This window comes from Asterias amurensis, chromosome 6, assembly GCF_032118995.1.
Source record: "Asterias amurensis chromosome 6, ASM3211899v1".
Taxonomy (NCBI): Eukaryota; Metazoa; Echinodermata; class Asteroidea; order Forcipulatida; family Asteriidae; genus Asterias; species Asterias amurensis.
Window position 1 is genome coordinate 4,725,047 of NC_092653.1, and position 18,759 is coordinate 4,743,805.

The following is an 18,759-nucleotide window of genomic DNA, read 5'->3' on the forward strand; positions in this document are numbered from 1 at the left end:
AGGGTATCAGTCTGCTTTTTATTGGTTAAATTTGTTGACACAAAAAACATCACCAGTGAGAAGTATTTGAAGCTCCAAGCTTTATATGTTTCATGTTTTATTTTAAATGTCATTTGTCCCCATACAAAAAAAACCCGAACCCAGCCAAGGTAATTGCACATGGTGGGAGGTCATGCCAAAATAGAGTTACTTTGGTGATGCAAATTCAGCCCTAAATTCTAAGTTCTTGGAACTTGGATTGGTCATAAATATGTTTACAAGTGTACAGTGTGGTCGACGAATAGATACTAAAAGTTTATCACCACCAACCCAAAGGTTTATACCAATTCTAAAAATAGACGCATGAGTTGTGCGGAGGGCATGGAGAAAAAGAAGGAAGGGTGTTCCTATCATGACGTCATAATTTAATTCATCATCAATGAAATCCAACGTGACATCACTGCCGCTGCATGTATGGTGCATGTACATGGGGTGTACAGTGCAAATCACCGGTAGTGTTTGACATGTACATGATGTAGATATAGTACAGCGCGTCGTCGTACACACACATACAAACGACGGAGTGTGCAGACAGGGTTAGTGGAAATCTCGCCTGAGTTTGCTGTTTTAAAAGCAATCTTGAGCTATTCTACGTGAAATAGTTCACACCAATCCAGAGTTTAGATATCATAGATCCCCACAACAACCATTGATTCCGACGTTATGTCCGGGGAAGCGGGTACGACTGGGACAAGTACCCGGGCGTCTGCCGCGGCGAGCGGGCCAACCTCGGCGGTGAAAATACGAGGCTCGCCCAGCAAGTACGTCAAGCTGAATGTCGGTGGTGCGCTGTTTTACACGACCATCGACACACTCACAAAACAAGACAACATGCTTAGGGCAATGTTTAGTGGACGGATGGAAGTGCTTACTGATTCAGAAGGTAGGTTTAGAGAAAGAAAATAAAGAGAGAATAATCACTTATTTAAATTATATTTATAAATATTAAAATAAGAAGTATCTATTTTTACTTCCCCCACCACACAAAAAGCCGCACATCAAAAAATGGAGATTATTATTTATATTGATAATGACATTAACACATTTTTGTTTGTGCAGTAACAAAAATAGTGTTTACCTCCATTGATTTGTAAATTAAATATGGAGGTTTAAAAAGAAAGACTAATTATAAAATACAAAAACCCAATAATGACATGCTCAAGTCAACCCAGTCAGTGTATTTGCAACAATCATAACCCTCCCCCTCCGACTGTCAGGAGGATGGAGAGTTTCGATTATTGCAATTACACCGACTCCGCTGTCGGCAGGAGGGTTATGTTATCGCTACTAGTACAGGGAATGACTCTAAATTTTGTTTTGTAAAGTGTACGTAGATTGTCTTGTAAATTACCTTTAAAGCTAAACCATTTTCATGTTCTGTTTCTCAACTCTATATAATATATTCCAGACCAGTTAATTACAATTTCTTACCATTTCCCCTATGTATTTATGTGTCATAGCTTCTATTTAAGGCCCATGTTTAGCTAAATTTTAGTGAAACACAACACTAACACTACAGATGATGTATTTAGAGGGAAGATATAGTTGTGATAACTGTAATCCTCCAGACGGCGATCGCAGACCATTGGGAGGATGGAGGGTAATCCGATTATCGCAACTGGAGAAGATAAACTATTGGGTAGTTTTGTTATTGTAACAGTCATTACCAACTCATTGATGACGTTATCACAGTTGTATTTTATCTTGTGTGTTTATTGGAATCTACATGAACAGCGTTTCGTGCAGTGTGTGCGGCAGCATCTTGTAAACCTTTATTATTATAAGGTGCTACAAGTCGGTTCAGTTCAGTTCAGTTCATTTATTTTTCCACAGTATTCACATGTATAACAGTCAAATACAATACTGTATTATGTAAACAGGGAGTGAAACTGTAGAGGAACCCATAAAAAAGCACAGCTTGTAAGTAATGGGTACCTATAATGAAGCATGTGCTTTGACCTAAATAAATAATATTACTGAGAGTAGTCTCAGAGATAACCAAAAATCAAAAATTATCTCAAAATCTGTCTTAAATGTTGACTTATTGGTAGTACGGGCGCTATATAATACTCTGGTATTATTATTTATACTAAAACTGCAAAAATAAAAAGTAATTTCCCCCTTAATTTTTCAGGCTGGATCCTCATAGATAGATGTGGTAAGCACTTCAACATAATTCTCAACTACCTCAGGGATGGCCAGATACCGTTGCCAGAGTTACAGAGTGAAATTGAAGAGCTTCACAATGAAGCCAAGTATTATTTGATACAAGGACTCGTAGACCAGTGTCAGAAGGTGCTAAAGAAGAAGCAAGATGAATATTTTCCAGTTTGTCGCATTCCTGTTATAACCTCACAGAGAGAGGCGCAGTTGCTTATAAGCAGTTCCTCTAAGGTGAGTTTGTACACACACAAATTATTTCTGTTGTAATTATTGTTGGTGGCCTGATGTTTCAAGGAGCCATTAGCAGGCCTGTGTGCTTCATTTTTGAAAGGGCGAGGGCACCAAGGCATTTTCTTCTTGGTAAATGACACCCGATGAGGAAATTGTAAAAAAAATTCCTGGAGCATTTCAATGGCACCAAGGCAATGACCAAGGGACATGGAGGGAATCACCTTCATTGCCTCCAAGAATTATCAGGCCTGCAACAGAGGAAATTGCCTCCAATCTCCCTGATCGTTGCCTTGGTGCCCCTTGAGATTATCTCTAACCATTACAAACTTACATTTCCTTCATGGAGGTGCCCTTTGATCAATGACAAACTGCCTTGTCCTCAGTACAAGAATGAAGCAATGTCATTCAAGGCAACGGAGGAAATTGCCTCCAAGCTCCCTGGTCGTTGCCTTGGTGCCCCTTGAGATTATCTAACCATTAGAAACTTACAATTTCCTTCACGGAGGTGCCCTTTGATCAATGACAAACTGCCTTGTCCTCGGTACAAGAATGAAGCAATGTCATTCAAGGCAACAGAGACAATTGCCTCCTTAACCACTGGACATTGCCTCGCTGCCCCTTGAAGTGATCCAGTAGAAATGTTCATTTCCCCTTATTGAGATGCTCTATAATATGGACAAATCTGCCTTGTCCTGAATGCCCTTACAAGAAAGAAGTGCCAGGCCAGCTAGAACATCAACAATTCTTTTCCACAGCTTTCAACAAGATTGAGAGATGGAGAAAGTACAATCCCGGCCATAATGCTGGGGCAGCGTGATAATAAACATACCCTCCCCTGTTCCACCAATCTCCTGCTCACTGTAGTTAAAGATGCTATGTCAGATTTTTGGCCGATTTGATCCCAAAATTTTGATTTAAAATCCGATAGGTATTTTGATTGGGGTCGAGAAAGTTACAAGCTTTCATTTGAACCATTGCTCGAAAAATTAGTAGTAGCAGTGAAATAAAGTGCTCAAAATTAGTTTTTGTCGAGATCCCGACAATATATCACGTGACCAATTCTTATGTGTTTTATAAGAGACGTTTTAAATTTTTGTCATGGTTCCTGACCATTAAAAGTAAAAGTTAATTTTTTTTTTTGTTAGAGCGGGTGATACTCTTTGAAATACCATTCACTCAAAAAAATCTATTTTTTAATGTTTTGGGCCAAAAATCTGACATAGCATCTTTAACTGGAGCGCAGAACGCGCAATAAACCCAGCTGGAAACGCAGATTTCTCACTCAAATATTTTAAAAGACTTCAGGCTCGAAGCCCTCTTTAGGTATCTGGACAATTTCTACAACAAAGCTATTTTTTTCTTTCATTATTCTCTGGCAACTTCGATGACCGATCAAGTCCAAATGTTCACAAATTTGTTATTTTATACATGTGCTGAGATATTGGTCTTTGACAATTACCAAAGGTGTCCAGTGCCTTAAATACGAGGCAACATTGAATGGAAAGGGGGGGGGCCGGGATTGTAGGTACACTGTAATTACATTTTTTGTTTCAGTATCTAATATTCAATCATGACCACAGAATCAGTTTTATAATTTTGTTTCACTTCCTTGTATTATCAGCCCATCGTAAAACTCCTGTACAATAGACAAAACAACAAGTATTCTTACACAAGGTGAGTTAACTGTTCTCGTTTTTCTTTTAAAGGGTTGTTGTTTCTAAGTAGCTGATTCATCAGAGTGTGGGTTGAAATCCTGTCCATGTCATTTGTAATAGATGTTAAATTTGCATCGGGGTTTTTACCCATATGTTAGCACTGTACACTCAGTACTTTCCCGAGTCCTGTGAAAACATTTCACAGGCATATAACTTGGGTGGGATTCGAACCCGGGACCCTTGCAATTCTAGAGCAGTGTCTTACCAACTGTACTACCGAGACTGCCCGGTAGCTAGAGACAGTTAGAATCCTATGTTTTGGCAGCGGGTACCGCAACGATATAATAGATGTCAAATGCGGAACTTGGGGAAAATAAACAATGACAAGTAAAACTGCCTTTGGAAATGTTCAATGTAAACTAAGTAGAAACTTTAGGTGATAGTGTTATTATTTTAATCTATGAGGAAAAGGAATTAGAAAATACATAAGGCATTGTTGTTTTTCATTTGAATAATAATATCTAACTGTGGCCTGTCGTACTGTGTAAAATCTTTTTACAAAAATAAACCAGATAAAAACATTTAGTAGATGTTAAATTTGCATCGGGGATAAAGAATATTAATTTTTGGTTCTTACCCATATACACCGATGTGTGTAGCACTGTACACTCAGTACTTTCCCGAGTCCTGTGAAAAAAATCCCACCCGAGTAAAATGCCTGTGATTTTTTTCACAGGACTCAGGAAAGTACTGAGTATACAGTGCTACACACATCGGTGTATATGGGTAAAACCCAAAAATTAATATTCAGATAAAAACAGTTTCAATTTTACACTTTGTGGAAAGTTAAGATTCTGCCGTCGATTTCACAAAATGCTAGGATTAATCCTATCTCAAGTTAGGACGAGTAACCCGTCCTAACTTAGGACGGGTTCAATGCATCCTACGTCTTCGGAACGGGAACTTAACTCGTCCTAAGTACTAAGATTAATCCTAAGTTAGGATGAGTTTGGTGAAATCGACGCCGGGTCTTCTAACATACATGTACATTATTGTACTGTACAAATTTTTTAGTTTAAAGTCCTGTGGTCTTGTGGTACTTTACCCTCAAGTTCAAGCCATGGAGGGAAACTAACATGGTACATTTTTCAAAACATTTTTCTTAACCACAGAGTGAGGAGTAGTCTTAAACGTTATCATGTAAAAATTGTTATTCCTAGTTTTAATTAATGTATTTTTTAACTGTTCCATTTCTACAGCAACTCTGACGACAACATACTAAAAAACATTGAGATGTTCGACAAGCTGTCTGTACGTTTCAACGGGCGCGTCATCTTCGTCAAGGACGTTATCGGCGGCAACGAGGAGATTTGCTGTTGGTCATTCTACGGACACTCAAGAAAGGTCGGAGAGATCAGCTGCACCTCCATCATGTATACCAGTGAGAAGAAACAGACAAAGGTGAGTGGGTCAAAGGGCAAGTGGGGTCATGTAGACTGTCAAAGCTCAAGAGGGGTCAGTTTGGCTCAGTGGTTTCTGTCCCTGTCTTTCACCTATGTGGACCCGGTTTGATACACACAAGATTTTAAAATGAAGATGGCTTTCTCCACTGATTTCACAATGACTAGAATAAGTATTGTCGTCTTGTTATCGAATCACATTTGCTAGATTTAAACAAATGGTAATCATAAACGTTAAACCAATGTTTGTATGAGAGAGATTTGCTTTTGCAAGATTGGTGTGTAGTAGATGTTTTGCCGATCATCTTAACAATCCCTGATGCATTTCTCATTCATTTCTTCAACAGGTTGAGTTTCCAGAGGCTCGTATCTTAGAGGAGACGTTAAACATTCTACTGTACGAGAGACTGGATAGCCAAGACGCCGAGGCACTGCACAACATCGGCACCAAGCTGGGATCCTTCGCAGCTGCAGCAGCCTGCCACAGCGACGAAGAGGATGACCATAGAGTCCGGAAGACATGAGGAGGGCTCGGCTGCCAGAACAATTCAGAAAAAGAGTGAGCTGTTTCTGATCTGGGCCCAATTTCATGGTGCTACTTGAGTAGAAAATCTTGTGTAGTAGTTATCTGCTAAGCAGAAATGAGCAGGATACCAGTCACAAATTGTACATGTGACATGGTAGTTTAGCTGGTAATTTTATTCTGGTAAGCATAATTTTGTCGTGCTTAGCTAACTTTATTTGCTTAAGCAGCTCTATGAAATTGGGCCGTGGGAATGTTCTTGAGGATACAGTTCCTACATAAATTCCAAACTAATTACACATTGTATTCTTAATGTTGTATTGAGATGATGCTTTGTACGGCAATGCTTTTTATATTTTATACTCGACACCGACGTTGGATGGGAGCTGTTTTCTTATGTAAGTATAGACCCAAAACATAGATAGAAAACATGGCGACAATTTTTTCAGTTGTGGGGTCACGTCATTTTCATAAAGGTACAGTGCATATTGGTAGAATATCAGTGGATATTGCATCAACATTAAAGTTTGCCTCCGAAAAAAGGCAACAGTAGGTTACAAATCATTAACAGTGTAGTTTATAGGTTTGTGTACCTCTTTATATGCGAGAAACAATTTAATGGCCGGACTTTTTTATTCTGGCAGAGGCCATCTTTATATTATTCCATGTTGGAATTTATATCGAAGTCCACAATGCAGTATCATAATTTTCTCCTACTTTAAGTCACAGAATGTAAAACAACGAAAAAGTTTAAGATTTTTTTTCATGGTGCCGGGTTGATGTGAGATTTTTGTTACAATGCACTGCATTGGTAATCTAGAAGTGTAATCTATCAGCTTGAAAGTGGACTAGAATTTCCTCCTTTTGAGAGGGCAAGAAAATTTTCATAGTTTTCATTTGGCACTTTCGTATGAAACACACTTAAAGTCTGTGGGAATCTGTTGAAGGGGCGCCAAGGCCAAAACCAGGGCAAACACCCATGATGGAAAGATTTTGTCTGTAGGATCAATTCTGAAGGAATGTAAACCAGTAATCTCTAAGGATTAAAACTAATCAATTCGTTTTGAAGGGGTAATGTTGCCATAACACTGAAGAAGAAAAATGACATCCCAAGTCCTGACATAACTTACAACTTCCCTCTGTTCGTTAATGTTTACAGTGTTGTTAATCAAATTTGGGCCAGACTATATTTTAGCCTCAGTTTGAGGCATGGATTTGTATCATAGAGTTATAAGAACTAGAGGGCGCACTGGTGATGCTTCTTGCACAAACGCAACGGGACCACGAGGAAGCACGCGCACCTTTCTGCACGCACGTTGAATATGAAGTTCACGTTGGAGTTTGTGTTTATTGAACGTTGACGCGATCCTGTTTTGTCAACTTACAAAATGGCCGCACAAACACACGCTAAGCAATGCCTGTTTGTTTAGTTTAGAAAATGGCCGCCGGGGCGCGTATATAAGCCAGTGCGCCCTCTAGTTCTTATATATAACTCTATGATTTGTATGCAAGTAAAACAAAATGGCTACTCCGTTGATCTTTGATAGGAAATACATTTACATACAAGCCTGCTATTTCACTGGTGTAAGTGCAAGGTAGTGTTTACTTGGTGAAGGGCTCATCTATGAGAAAAATGTCAATTTCTACTTGAATATTTCAAAGGGGCACCAAGGCAGTGAGTAGGGGCATGGATGCAATTGCCCCTGTTGCCTCCTTGAAGTATCAGGGCCTAATTTCTTACAGCTGCTTGTAAAGCTCAACAGCTTTCTGCTTAGCAGAAATGAGCAGAATACCACTCGTGTACTGTACATGTGACATGGTAGTTTGGCTGGTAACCTTATTCGGGTAGCATAAATTTGTTGTGCTTCAATGTGCTCAAATAACTCTATGAAATTGGGCCCAATCCTGTACATGTATGTGGAATTGTCGAGGATAACACAAACAAGCTAGAAAAATATCCAACATTTCTAATAAAACTCCAACTCTAAAATTCTTCCATTGTCAAACTATTGTCAGATTGCCTTAATCAGCTCTGTCATGCTCCACTTAATGGTCGCTTATGCCGTAGTTGAAAGTGGAAGTGTTTAATTTTGCCTCAGTAAGCTCCAGGAAGTCACTAGGAGTGAATGCCCTTGGTGTGGTTGTCTACGCATAAACAAGTTGTTGTTTGTTGGGCTGCTTTGCCAAGTATCGGAGGAAAAACAACAAGAGATGACACATGACAGGTGCAGAGATGTTTTTGAAGAGGGTTTGAGTTTTTTTAATGATCCTGAACCACTTGTCCACACTCCAATGTTAGTTTTATTTTTTCTGTACAACAATTCAAATTCATCTCTCCTGACATTTCACCATATAATAATATCATTGAACTCCTACATAACTCAGGCTTGTTATTTGACCCTGGGAACAACCATAAGGATAATCTTATTGAGTACAACTGAAGACACACCAGGGGCCAATTTCATAGAGCTGCTTAAGCACAAAATTTGAAAAAAGCTTGCTTATTTGACCAAGTTATTGGCCAAAATCCCATGTTTTATACATTGCTTGTGACTAGTATTTAGCTGCTGTTTACTTGGCATAACAATTGACTGGAGTCTTGGCCGGTAAACTAATTATATTAAGCAAGGATTTGTTTAGCTTTGAAGCAAATTTTTTGCTTCAGCAGTTCTATGAAATTGGGCCCCTGTGCACACTTGCTTTTCCTACCACTTGAGAATTCCCGTTTTCCATCCTGACCGGCGCCTGTGAATGGTTTTAAATCAGATTCAGAGCACCTTTACAAATGCTGTGTAATTATTAATTATTTATTATTATCATTATACACTGAGTTTATCTATAGATGGATTGCACATGACTTCATTGACCACTATTCTTGATGAAATGTGCACGCGTGAAAGGCTATCAGTGGCCGGCAGTTGTGCACAGCGTACTTTTTTCATTGTTTTTCAACAAATACGGCGGTCGATTACACTATGTGCAATCCATTTGTAGAGAAAGAACCACTATATCTACCCTGTATACTGACACAGCAAGAGGCTTCGGTCTGGCCATGATGTGCCATTTTGGGAGTCAAATTACATGTAAAGGTATGGTAAGGATCAAACTGCAGACGTGTTGCTTAAAAATGCAAAATGCACAGTAAACATATTTGAAACTGACTCCCAAAATTGCACTACCAAAACATTTGTTCAGGACGAGGACATTGGTTGAGTTGGGTCAATAGGCGTACCAGGGTAAAAAATGTACAGATTTACAAATTTTTAAGTAGGAAGAAAAATAGCCTGAAAAAAAGCTTGTACATGTAGAACAGCCCTCGTACTAAATACAGTTTTCCAACTTTTTTTCTAAAAGCTAAATACCATGCCGGAGCGGCTAATTTAGGCAGGGTCATTGTGTTTTGCTTTCTCAAATGCCTTGGGGTGGGGGGGGGGGGGCTAATTTTTACTAAAGTTGCAAGGGCTTGCGATTGTATGCTTATGTTGTTGTACATAACATTATGGTTGTTCAATCTTTGTGAACTGTAATGGTTTTGTGTTTACTTTTTCTGAATTTCCAACCGTTTCACTCGAGAGTCAAATTTGTCTTAATTTATTTTTATGAGAGCACCGAGTGTGCAGAACTGCATGTATATTCATGTAAAATATTGTATGGAAACAATAAATGGATACATTTTTCAAGAAAAGAAACTTTGTGACCTTGAAGTATTTATTGTTATGTTGTGTTAAGGTTTTGTTTGGCTCTTTTCGACCGAGGACTGCACTAGTTTTACAGTCATTAAGCTTTACATAGGATCCAGCATTTTCAATTCAATTCAATTAAGGGAATCAACGTTTGGTGGAGAGGTTTCAACTAGTGGTTTAATCCCAACGAGGCCTGGTTCTTGATAATTTTACCGAGACGAAGTCGAGGTAAATTATCAAGAACCAGCCCATGCAACTTTAGTAAAAATTAGCTTTAATTTAGTCTTGTTTGGAGCAAATTTGCAAAAAAAATTGTTTAAAAGTTTTTTTTTTTACTTACTACATGTATAATGGTGATGGATGCACTCTGCACTGATGCTAAACATAGAAGCTCAGTACCCGACTCAAAAGACCTATTTACACGACAGCAATTGAATATATATATTCAGTACATTTATTTCAATGCTGTCATACCAAACAATAATACAATAGCGTACATTTATGTTAAAATTAAAACAAGCAATATAGTATGAGGTATGATTAGGTACACAATACTTCAAAAAAATAAACAAGTAGTAATTTAAAGACAACATTTAGGTGTAAGGTTAAGCAAAATGCTTTTGTGCCCTAACCTATTGACAGACAAACATGATACCAAGGAACACAAACAAAGACGAAGACAAGGGACAACATGATCAGACGATAGGTGTAGGCCTACAAACAACACAAAGGCGAGTCATCATTAAATGGACTCGTACTATTAAAGTCATGAATTATAGGGTTATAAGGAATATGCATTTGAGTAGTAGTTTTTGTAGTTTTTTCGAAAATACAGGTAGAGTGAATGACCGATTAAATTGTACATAAATTTGCCTAATATCAATGATGATAAAAATCAGAGAACAAAATAATGCATTCTCCAGAAGACGATCAGAGCATACTGATCGAAACGTCGAGTTAACCCAACGGTTCTTTTCAGAACCACCCCAACTCATTTAGAGATTGTTATTACATGGTGTTACCGCAAACTCTTCTATATCTTATCTCCACCATGCAAAGTTTCAAGTCCTACTTAACATTAAAAAACAAAAAAAACAAAAACGACATCTCGCTTTCGTGAAGTAAGACGCCGGGTCCATTGCTTAATTTTAGCATGGTTGTAAAATATGTAGCAATGTTTGACAAGATTTTGCAAGAGAACTTGGACAGTAGATTTCTTTTTCTTTCACACATTGTACATTTAGTAAAATTTCACAACCATGCTACAATTTAGCAAGGGACTCTTGCTTAATTGCTCTCGTGTGACGAGTTTTTTAGACAATGTGACTAACGAACATACATGTGCAGTCGTGCATACATGGCCAAGTGTTATGTTTACTCACATAAACTGACTACTATCTGGCGTGACGATGAAGTGATTGTGTGAGAGCTAGTTGTGGAATGTTTGTCTCACATACAGGTTTTGTTAGCAAAAGTAACGTTAGTGTGGAGTCAAAAACATCTGCCGTCATCAACAACATTTTGGGAGTAAAAATTAATTTAAACAAGATATTTTCTGAAAACAAACCACATAAGGTATGATTAATTTAATGCTGGTTATCATACAACTATTATTAAAATCATTTCATAGTAAAAAAGTTGCACATAGGGAATTAAGTATTAATTATTATGCGCTATAATAATCTCAAGTTATTTATTGTTTTGGTCAAATACACGATTATTAATAGTCTAAACATCATTTGAGTATTTTTGACAAGATACTGGTCACATCCATTAAACTATATAAAAGTTTGTTTATATTTTAAAAATACAATTTCACCACTTTTTATCATTTTTAACTTGATTTTTAACTCTAAGTTACAAAATTCACTTTTGGGGTATTAAGTAAATAATCATATCTTCAAATCTGTTTTCATTATTAAAAATACACTTACTTGATATAAGTACATCACTACCATTTAAATTTTGTTATAAATTTGTCATACAAAAATCAAGACAGTTTTTTTTTAAATTAACGCTCACATAATAATAATAATAATAATAATAATAATAATAATAATAATAATAATAATAAAAATAATAATAATAATAATAATAATAATAATAATAATAATAATAATAATACTGCTAATAATCGGTTTTTATGTAGCGCTTTATACACCATGTCTAAAAGTGCTTCCAACATTATTACCCTGATCACTGGGCGATTTCATTCCTTAAACCATCTCAGCTCCCTGGGGAGTATACAGCCTGTGCCGCCAAATATGTAACGCGCTAAAGCTAAACCAAACACAAGAACCAGCTCTACCCATTTACCCCTGGGTGGAGTGAAGCAATTTAAGTAAAGTGTCTTGCTCAGTGTTATGACCGGGATTTGAACCCACACTCTGCTGAACAGAAACACCAGAGCTTGAGTTCGGTGCTCTTATTCGCTCGGCCATGACACCACATATCAAAGCAGGTTTCTAATATTAAATTTATACTTTTTAAAAATGTCCATAGATTTACATTAAACTTACAGGGTTTGAAGATAATGATAGTGGAAAGCTTCCCTTCAAATCTTACATACTGAGGGGCTGTAGTTTTTGAGAAATGAGTAAAACAATGTCATGGAAATACGTTTGTATATGATTAAAATAATTTTCGTCTCATGAGACGAAAATTATTTTCATGACATTGTTTTACTCATTTCCCCAAAACTACAGCACCTCAGCACGTAGTATTTTTAGGGAAGCTTTCTACTATCATTATCTTCAAACTGTGCAAGTTTACTGTAAATCTGTGGACATTGTGTTTTTTGTCCTACAAAAGTTACATAGACCCTTTAAGTACAGTGGTTTATTTTTAATCCTAGCCACGTCACTGCTCGAGTACCTCACAGACCCTCAACACATTCTCCCAAGGTACCAACTGTTTAAAACGGCTACCTGGAAGTAAAACTTGACACTTGGAAATATGTCACAAAGGAGATTTTTAAAAAGAATGTTCAAAAACGTTTAAAAGAATTTTTTTTAAAGATAATAAGACATGGTGAGGGAGACAGAAAGACACTAACTTATGAGCTGCAACGTTGACATATGAGGGCGCTACGAGAACAATAAAGGAGCAACTAAGAGTTACACAGTAAAGAAACAGAGTTGAACCTCTGCTCGGTGGAAAGAAGATTAGCTATGTTTGGGGCAACCCCATGGGAATAATCTCTTAAAGAGTTAAGTTGATTCTACCGCTGCGCCTAAAAACCAAATGCTAAGTGTGCCTTTGAAACACCAATAAACACACAGAAATCTAATTTGCATTAGGCTTCACCAATAGAGACCATGTTTTGCCAAAGAGGGCTGGCAGCAGAAATGAACCTATATGCCACTAATGGGCGAGACAAGTTTGATACTATTAAGTAGAGTAATTTACTTTGGAAATAGTGAAATCTTTGGTATCACAATATCTTCTTTAATACAAGCTGCTTGTTTAAAAGTAAAATCAATCATTAATGTCTGTTAGCCCATTAAAACCATAGCACAAAAAAATGGATGTTACGTTTTAAAGGAATAGAATACACACTCTCTTTGGCTTCAACTTCATAGCCATATATCATGGTGATGCTAACAGAGCAAGAGCAGGATGGCTTAGTAGCACCATTGGCCTATTTTCATTGCTCTGCTTACAGCTCAATTCTGCGCTTACAATCACCATTCTCCGCTTACAGGGTAAGCGCTGAATTTCTGGGCAAGCTGTGTAAGCAAGAATGCCTATAAGGTGAAGTACGCACTTGCACAAGCAAAAAAAACCTTGCGTACCTATGAAATAGGCTTGACGTAAACAAGGAATAATAATAATAACCCGTTTTTATATAGCGCTTTTCACACCCGGAGGGCGTCCCAAAGCGCTTCACATTATTACCCCTGGTCACTGGGCCTTAAATCACTCCTTAAACCATCTCAGCTCCCTGGTAGGGAGTATGCAACCTGTGCAACATTAATATGCGCTACTCGGCTAAATCAACCACAAGAACCATCTCTGCCCTCACAGGTACCCATTTACCCCTGGGTGGAGAGAAGCAATTATAGTTAAGTGTCTTGCTCAGAGACACAAGTGTCACGACTGGGATTCGAACCCACACTCTGCTGAACAGAAGCAGCAGAGCTTGAATTCGGTGCTCTTATCCGCTCGGCCATGACACCCCACAAAATTCCCGTAGATTCCCGTAGATTCTTTTGTTAAGATAAGCAGAGCCCTGAAATTGGGCTCTGATCTGTGTCAACATTTTGAACCCAGCATCTAAAGCCATACCCAAAGTCTTGTATCCATATACTACCCGAAAGACTACCAAGAATTATAACTAGGCCGTGCCCGAAACAGCGACTAAGGCTACAGCTACGGCTAGATCAATGCGTCAGCCAGTGTTGAGAAGCAGACGCACTGATCTAGCTGTAGCTGTAGCCGAAGTCGCCGTTTCGGACACGGCCTTAATCTTATATAACAAAATAGACTGGCCTTGGTGCTCATGATCAAAATCAAGACCATTATGACAAAACCTGTCGCAGTCTTTCTTGTTCCTCTTTGCCGAAGCCGAGGGATTCCAGGAAATTCTCTATAGATCCATACCTGAAAAAGTGAAAAAAGTAAACTTATTTATGACAGGTTTTAATTTGATTCCCTTGTGTTAAAAAATTGTTTTCTTCTCCAACATTTTACATCCTTATCTGGTAAAAATGTTGAAGAAAGAAAAATGTGAAAAGAATTGCGACCTTTTAAAACATAGGGGCCTAGTGTTTTCATAAACCTCCAGTGTACCAGTTTGGTAGGGTTGGATATATAACCAGGGCTCAAATTTTACACTGGACCATCCGCCTGAGGCATAGGCCAGTTATTTCAGAGTTGGGCCACTGAAGTCAAGACAGGACAAGTCCGGTGTTTTTTGTTTGTTTTCAATTCAACATCTTTGTCTCAAAAGAATGATGTTCAACTGTTGAGTTTAAATTTTCAAAAAATATATTTCAATTCTGCTGAGTATCACTCATAAAACAGAAGAAATAAATGTTCCCAAATTCGAGCCTACAGTGTATACAACAATTAGGCAATCATGTCAATATCACAGAACTTTATCACAGACCTTTATCACGGTGCGGCTTGATTTTACTCCATTCCCAACTCATTGTAACCAAACTGACGCTGGCAAAATAATAGTCTGGTGCCATGTTTGCGCAATGAATGTTAGCATTCATTACTGTTATGGAAACAAGGAACATGACCAAGATGGTGACAGCGTGATAAAGGTATACAGTCAATAATAGTCAACTAAAGTCAATCAAAGTGAATCATAGTTAATCATTATATGAATTGAATGTATACCTATCCCGAAGGTACTCCAGTACTTTCAACATTGTTTCTTTCTTTGCTGTGGCAAACGACTCATCAAACCTGAACTGTAAAACTATATCATCTCGCACAGACGACCGTATTGGTTTAAGTCCTTCCTGCCGTGTGGTATAAATAATAAGAACAATAAATCAGCACTTGTAATACGCACTTCATCAGAAAAAAAGTTCTAAGGCAGAAATCTAGATCAATTTTCAATGAAGACACATTATCACATTGTGATGGAAAATACCAGTATGGAGAAACATGCCAAAACAGGTCAACAGGGGTGAAATTTGAAGAAAAAAAAATTATCAATTAATGCAAAAACTTAGGAACTTCCTTCTTGATAAATAACATCAAGAAAGGGTTAAAACTATCTTTGAAACAACATGTACCATTGTATTTTCAATAAACAACTCGACTTTAAACCCTTTTTTCATTCAGTATACTCTCTCAATTTTAAATTATGCAAAAGGACAAAAGGACTTAAAAACATGAGCAAATCAACCAATCAGAATTGGTGTTGCATGCCTATTTATATGAACTGAGCCTCAGGAGACTTTTATAAAAGTCACTCCCAATTATGCATATTCATGAGCTACTGACCTCTGACATCGCATATTCCTCTGCTATGTACTCATCTGATTTTCCAAGAATGCTTAGTATCATGGCTGTTACGATTCCAGTGCGATCTTTTCCGTGAGCGCAGGAGACTAACGCTGGCAGATTATCTGGATTGGACACCGTCCTCAGAACTGGATGAGAAGGGAAAAGAATGGAACTATCATGGAGGAAAAAGCTTATTGTTTGTTGGGATTATTGGCCCAATGACCAGGGCACTAATGTAAAGAGCATTGAGACGGTAACTGTGGATATGATATGATTGATTGATTGAATTGATTGATTGAATTTATTCAGATAAGTAAGAAGAACTAGTTATTATTATTATTAACTTACCAAAGCATAACTGCTTGCCTCCGAACTCCAGCATGTCAATGTACTGTCCAGAAAGACCGTGGTCATTAATGGTATCCTTGAACATTCTCACAAAGTGCTTGAAGTTATTCCCCATGATGATGTCGAACACCAACACACAGAGGGCAAGCAGCCGTTTGTATAGCGGAGCCGAGTTAAAGGTTTTCATGGCCAATTCAAACGAGAAGAAATCGATGAGATACCGTCGTTGCGATAAATCTTTCACGTCAACGATCTTCTTCTTGAGACCTTTCATCGGAATATCGATTGGGTACGGTTTGACCTTGGGGTCTGGGAGGGATTTTGGAATGAGAACACCGACAATATGGTCGATAGCTTTCGGGGTGCTTTCACGAAGGTACTCTGTTTTGCTGCGAAGGTCTAAGTGGGTTCGTATACCAAGACTTTGAAGATGTTTAATGTCTTCCGGGGACGCCTTGTCCTGTTTGGCTGAGCGATACAGCTTCCCGTGGGCGTCGATCCTCCGAAGATTCAAAATGGAGTCAAGAGGAACGTGGACGTCCCCGTCGGGAAGATCAGAGCCATCTGATGGATTTGAGTTGTGCAGCGAGGCGAAGACCATCTTTGAGATGAGATTGATGGACTTGGCATCTGAGAGGAAAGGACGAAAGTTACTTTGATGGAGGCTGCGGCAAAGTCTTGTTACACTCATCAATGGGTGTTTTTTCTTGACGAGTGTAGAAGACTTCTAAAACTCCCTGCATGGATAGGAAAAATAACTAAATGTTAGATTCAAGTCAAAATAAATAGCACACACTTGATTTTGTTTTTTTAGTTCATTGGCCAAAAGTTGAAAAAGGATTACCCCGTAGCGTGACAAAGTCCCTGCCAAGACATAAACTGTTCTTTCTTTGTATCCACTGAAATAAATTGGTATCCTCTGATTTAGAGGAATCTTTTAAAAGGTTTTTTCCTTTTTCATTCCTTATGAAATAAATTAGTGACTAATTTACTCAAATGAGATGTTCCTTTTGGTGCTAAAAGATAGCAAGATACAGAAATCTTTCTGAATTTTAAAAGGGCCAAGTTTTTGCCTGCGATGGTTTTGCAAGGCTCTGCTAGTACCAACCCTGTATGGACATTGTCCCACCTTGTTCGTGTTGTTGGGCTGTAATAAGAGTAATGGCTCTCTTTTCACACTGATTGGTCTTAAAAAAACAAGTAGCCAAGGCCAGCTTCTAAAACTATAAAAGTGGGCTACTTCTAATCTAGAAACTAGAAATCGGGGAGACTTTATTTAGTTAGTACAGAGTATGATAAGAGCGAGCCATAAAAAAAAGCTCAACAAAGTGGGCTACTGTATCTAGCCTACCACACTATACTCTGACTGAGAGGGCTAGGTAGTAGTGTAGTAGTAGCCCACCTTGTTTGGTTTTTTATGGCTCACTTTTATCATTAGTCTTATCATAAATGGTAACTGTAAGATAAGGTCGATAATAAAAGAGAGCCCCAACAGCCCAACAATGCCTATACTAAGGGAATAAAAGGGTAGCTTCTAGTTTGTTCACGACCATCTAAAACAGTAATGACCAGTGTTTTAAACGGCCGTGAAAGAACTAGAAGCTACCCTTTTATTCCCATTCATAAATGCCTTTTTTGTTAAAAGGCATTAAAAAATACATTTATAGACACTTTTACAATTAATAATTCGAGGTTTGAAATATTTTTTCAAAAACTTTGTGAAGAATCTGTTTGATGCGCGTGGGTTGTGTGTACGCGCACGCGCTTAGATTACGCGCACGCGCTTAGATTAGGCGCTGTTACTATAGCTATGAATTGCGTTCCGCGTGATAATCTTTGAGCCCGACACACGTAAGCCAGCTTGTTATAAACACTGGTCATTATCAAAGGTTTATACACACCCACGTGACGCGCTCTCCACCAATAGGAATAGCAAAACTGTCTGAGGTATTTATGAATATATAATACACTCTATCTAGAATCCTGTATGTATGGTTTAAATAAGATTCCTGTGGGATTCTTTTATATGTTTCTGCACTTCTTTGATTCCAAATATTATTAAGATTCATGTAGTAAGAATAGATTATTACTTACAGGGTTTTGTTTTGTATGGGGAAAAAATCAGTGGAAGCACCACCTGTGAAATAATGCCCTTACCAACGCGAACCCAATGCAGTAAAGCGGGGCACATTAGCTGAAGCTTCAACACCTCGGAAAAGTTTCCGTATGCGCGCCACCACTTTTTCACAAATTTTTACAAAAAGAAATATCTCATTGAGCTGAGGTAAATAAGATACTATATTATTTCATATCGAATTAAAAAGTGGTGGCGCCATAAAGAAACTTTTCCCAACCCTCAACACCAAAGTAAACCAAAGTAAGTCAAACTAAAAAGTCCCAGGTTTCTAGATAGAAGTAGCCCACCACGCCCACTTATTCACCAACCAAAATCAAATCAAAGAGCTGCAAAAATTTTTTTATCGATCATCTTTCGAATTGTTTTGGTGTTAATTTTTAATTAAGAGCTTATCATACTTACTTACGATAATTTACTTCACTTCTAAACACGATTATTTGTGGTAAAGTCAAAGGATACAACCGTGTTTTCACATCGTTTTTAGTAGGAACGAAGAGAAGAGGCGCCTCCAAAAAATGATCATGTGTTTATATTTTTGTTTTTGTGTACACAG

At 37.9% G+C, this 18,759-nt stretch overlaps 3 protein-coding genes across 4 annotated transcripts in view; 2 read left to right on the plus strand and 1 right to left on the minus strand.

Annotated features, from left to right (window-relative positions):
• The window catches only part of LOC139938154 (uncharacterized), a 313,018-nt gene that overhangs the window by 8,377 nt on the left and 285,882 nt on the right, over window positions 1-18,759 (plus strand). The gene's annotated exons all lie outside the window — the stretch shown is intronic.
• LOC139938278 (BTB/POZ domain-containing adapter for CUL3-mediated RhoA degradation protein 3-like) lies at window positions 516-9,499 on the plus strand. The gene is made up of 5 exons (XM_071933692.1): window positions 516-922; window positions 2,174-2,433; window positions 4,055-4,107; window positions 5,348-5,549; window positions 5,896-9,499. The coding sequence occupies exons 1-5, from the start codon at window positions 703-705 to the stop codon at window positions 6,070-6,072; spliced, it is 912 nt and encodes a 303-aa protein (XP_071789793.1). The 5' UTR covers window positions 516-702; the 3' UTR covers window positions 6,073-9,499.
• LOC139938277 (uncharacterized) lies at window positions 9,996-18,735 on the minus strand. Of its 2 annotated transcripts, none has more exons than XM_071933691.1 (5): window positions 18,613-18,735; window positions 16,070-16,806; window positions 15,719-15,867; window positions 15,104-15,228; window positions 9,996-14,356 (listed from the first exon to the last, which is right to left on the minus strand). In XM_071933691.1, exons 2-5 carry the CDS (start codon window positions 16,758-16,760, stop codon window positions 14,275-14,277), a joined length of 1,047 nt encoding a protein of 348 aa, XP_071789792.1. In that variant the 5' UTR covers window positions 16,761-16,806; window positions 18,613-18,735; the 3' UTR covers window positions 9,996-14,274. The 2 variants fall into 2 exon arrangements, with proteins under 2 accessions (XP_071789792.1, XP_071789790.1); XM_071933689.1 differs by having other exon boundaries at window positions 18,609-18,735.

Excerpts from the sequence above, each read along its gene's own strand:
- LOC139938278 (XM_071933692.1), top strand. The coding sequence starts at position 703 with ATGTCCGGGGAAGCGGGTACGACTGGGACAAGTACCCGGGCGTCTGCC. Across the intron at positions 923-2,173 it reads AGTGCTTACTGATTCAGAAG|GCTGGATCCTCATAGATAGA; the intron begins GTAGGTTTAGAG and ends TTAATTTTTCAG. Across the intron at positions 4,108-5,347 it reads AACAAGTATTCTTACACAAG|CAACTCTGACGACAACATAC; the intron begins GTGAGTTAACTG and ends CCATTTCTACAG.
- LOC139938277 (XM_071933691.1), bottom strand. The coding sequence starts at position 16,760 with ATGAGTGTAACAAGACTTTGCCGCAGCCTCCATCAAAGTAACTTTCGT. Across the intron at positions 15,868-16,069 it reads AGGCAAGCAGTTATGCTTTG|TTCTGAGGACGGTGTCCAAT; the intron begins GTAAGTTAATAA and ends CTTCTCATCCAG. Across the intron at positions 15,229-15,718 it reads AGGAATATGCGATGTCAGAG|GAAGGACTTAAACCAATACG; the intron begins GTCAGTAGCTCA and ends ACCACACGGCAG.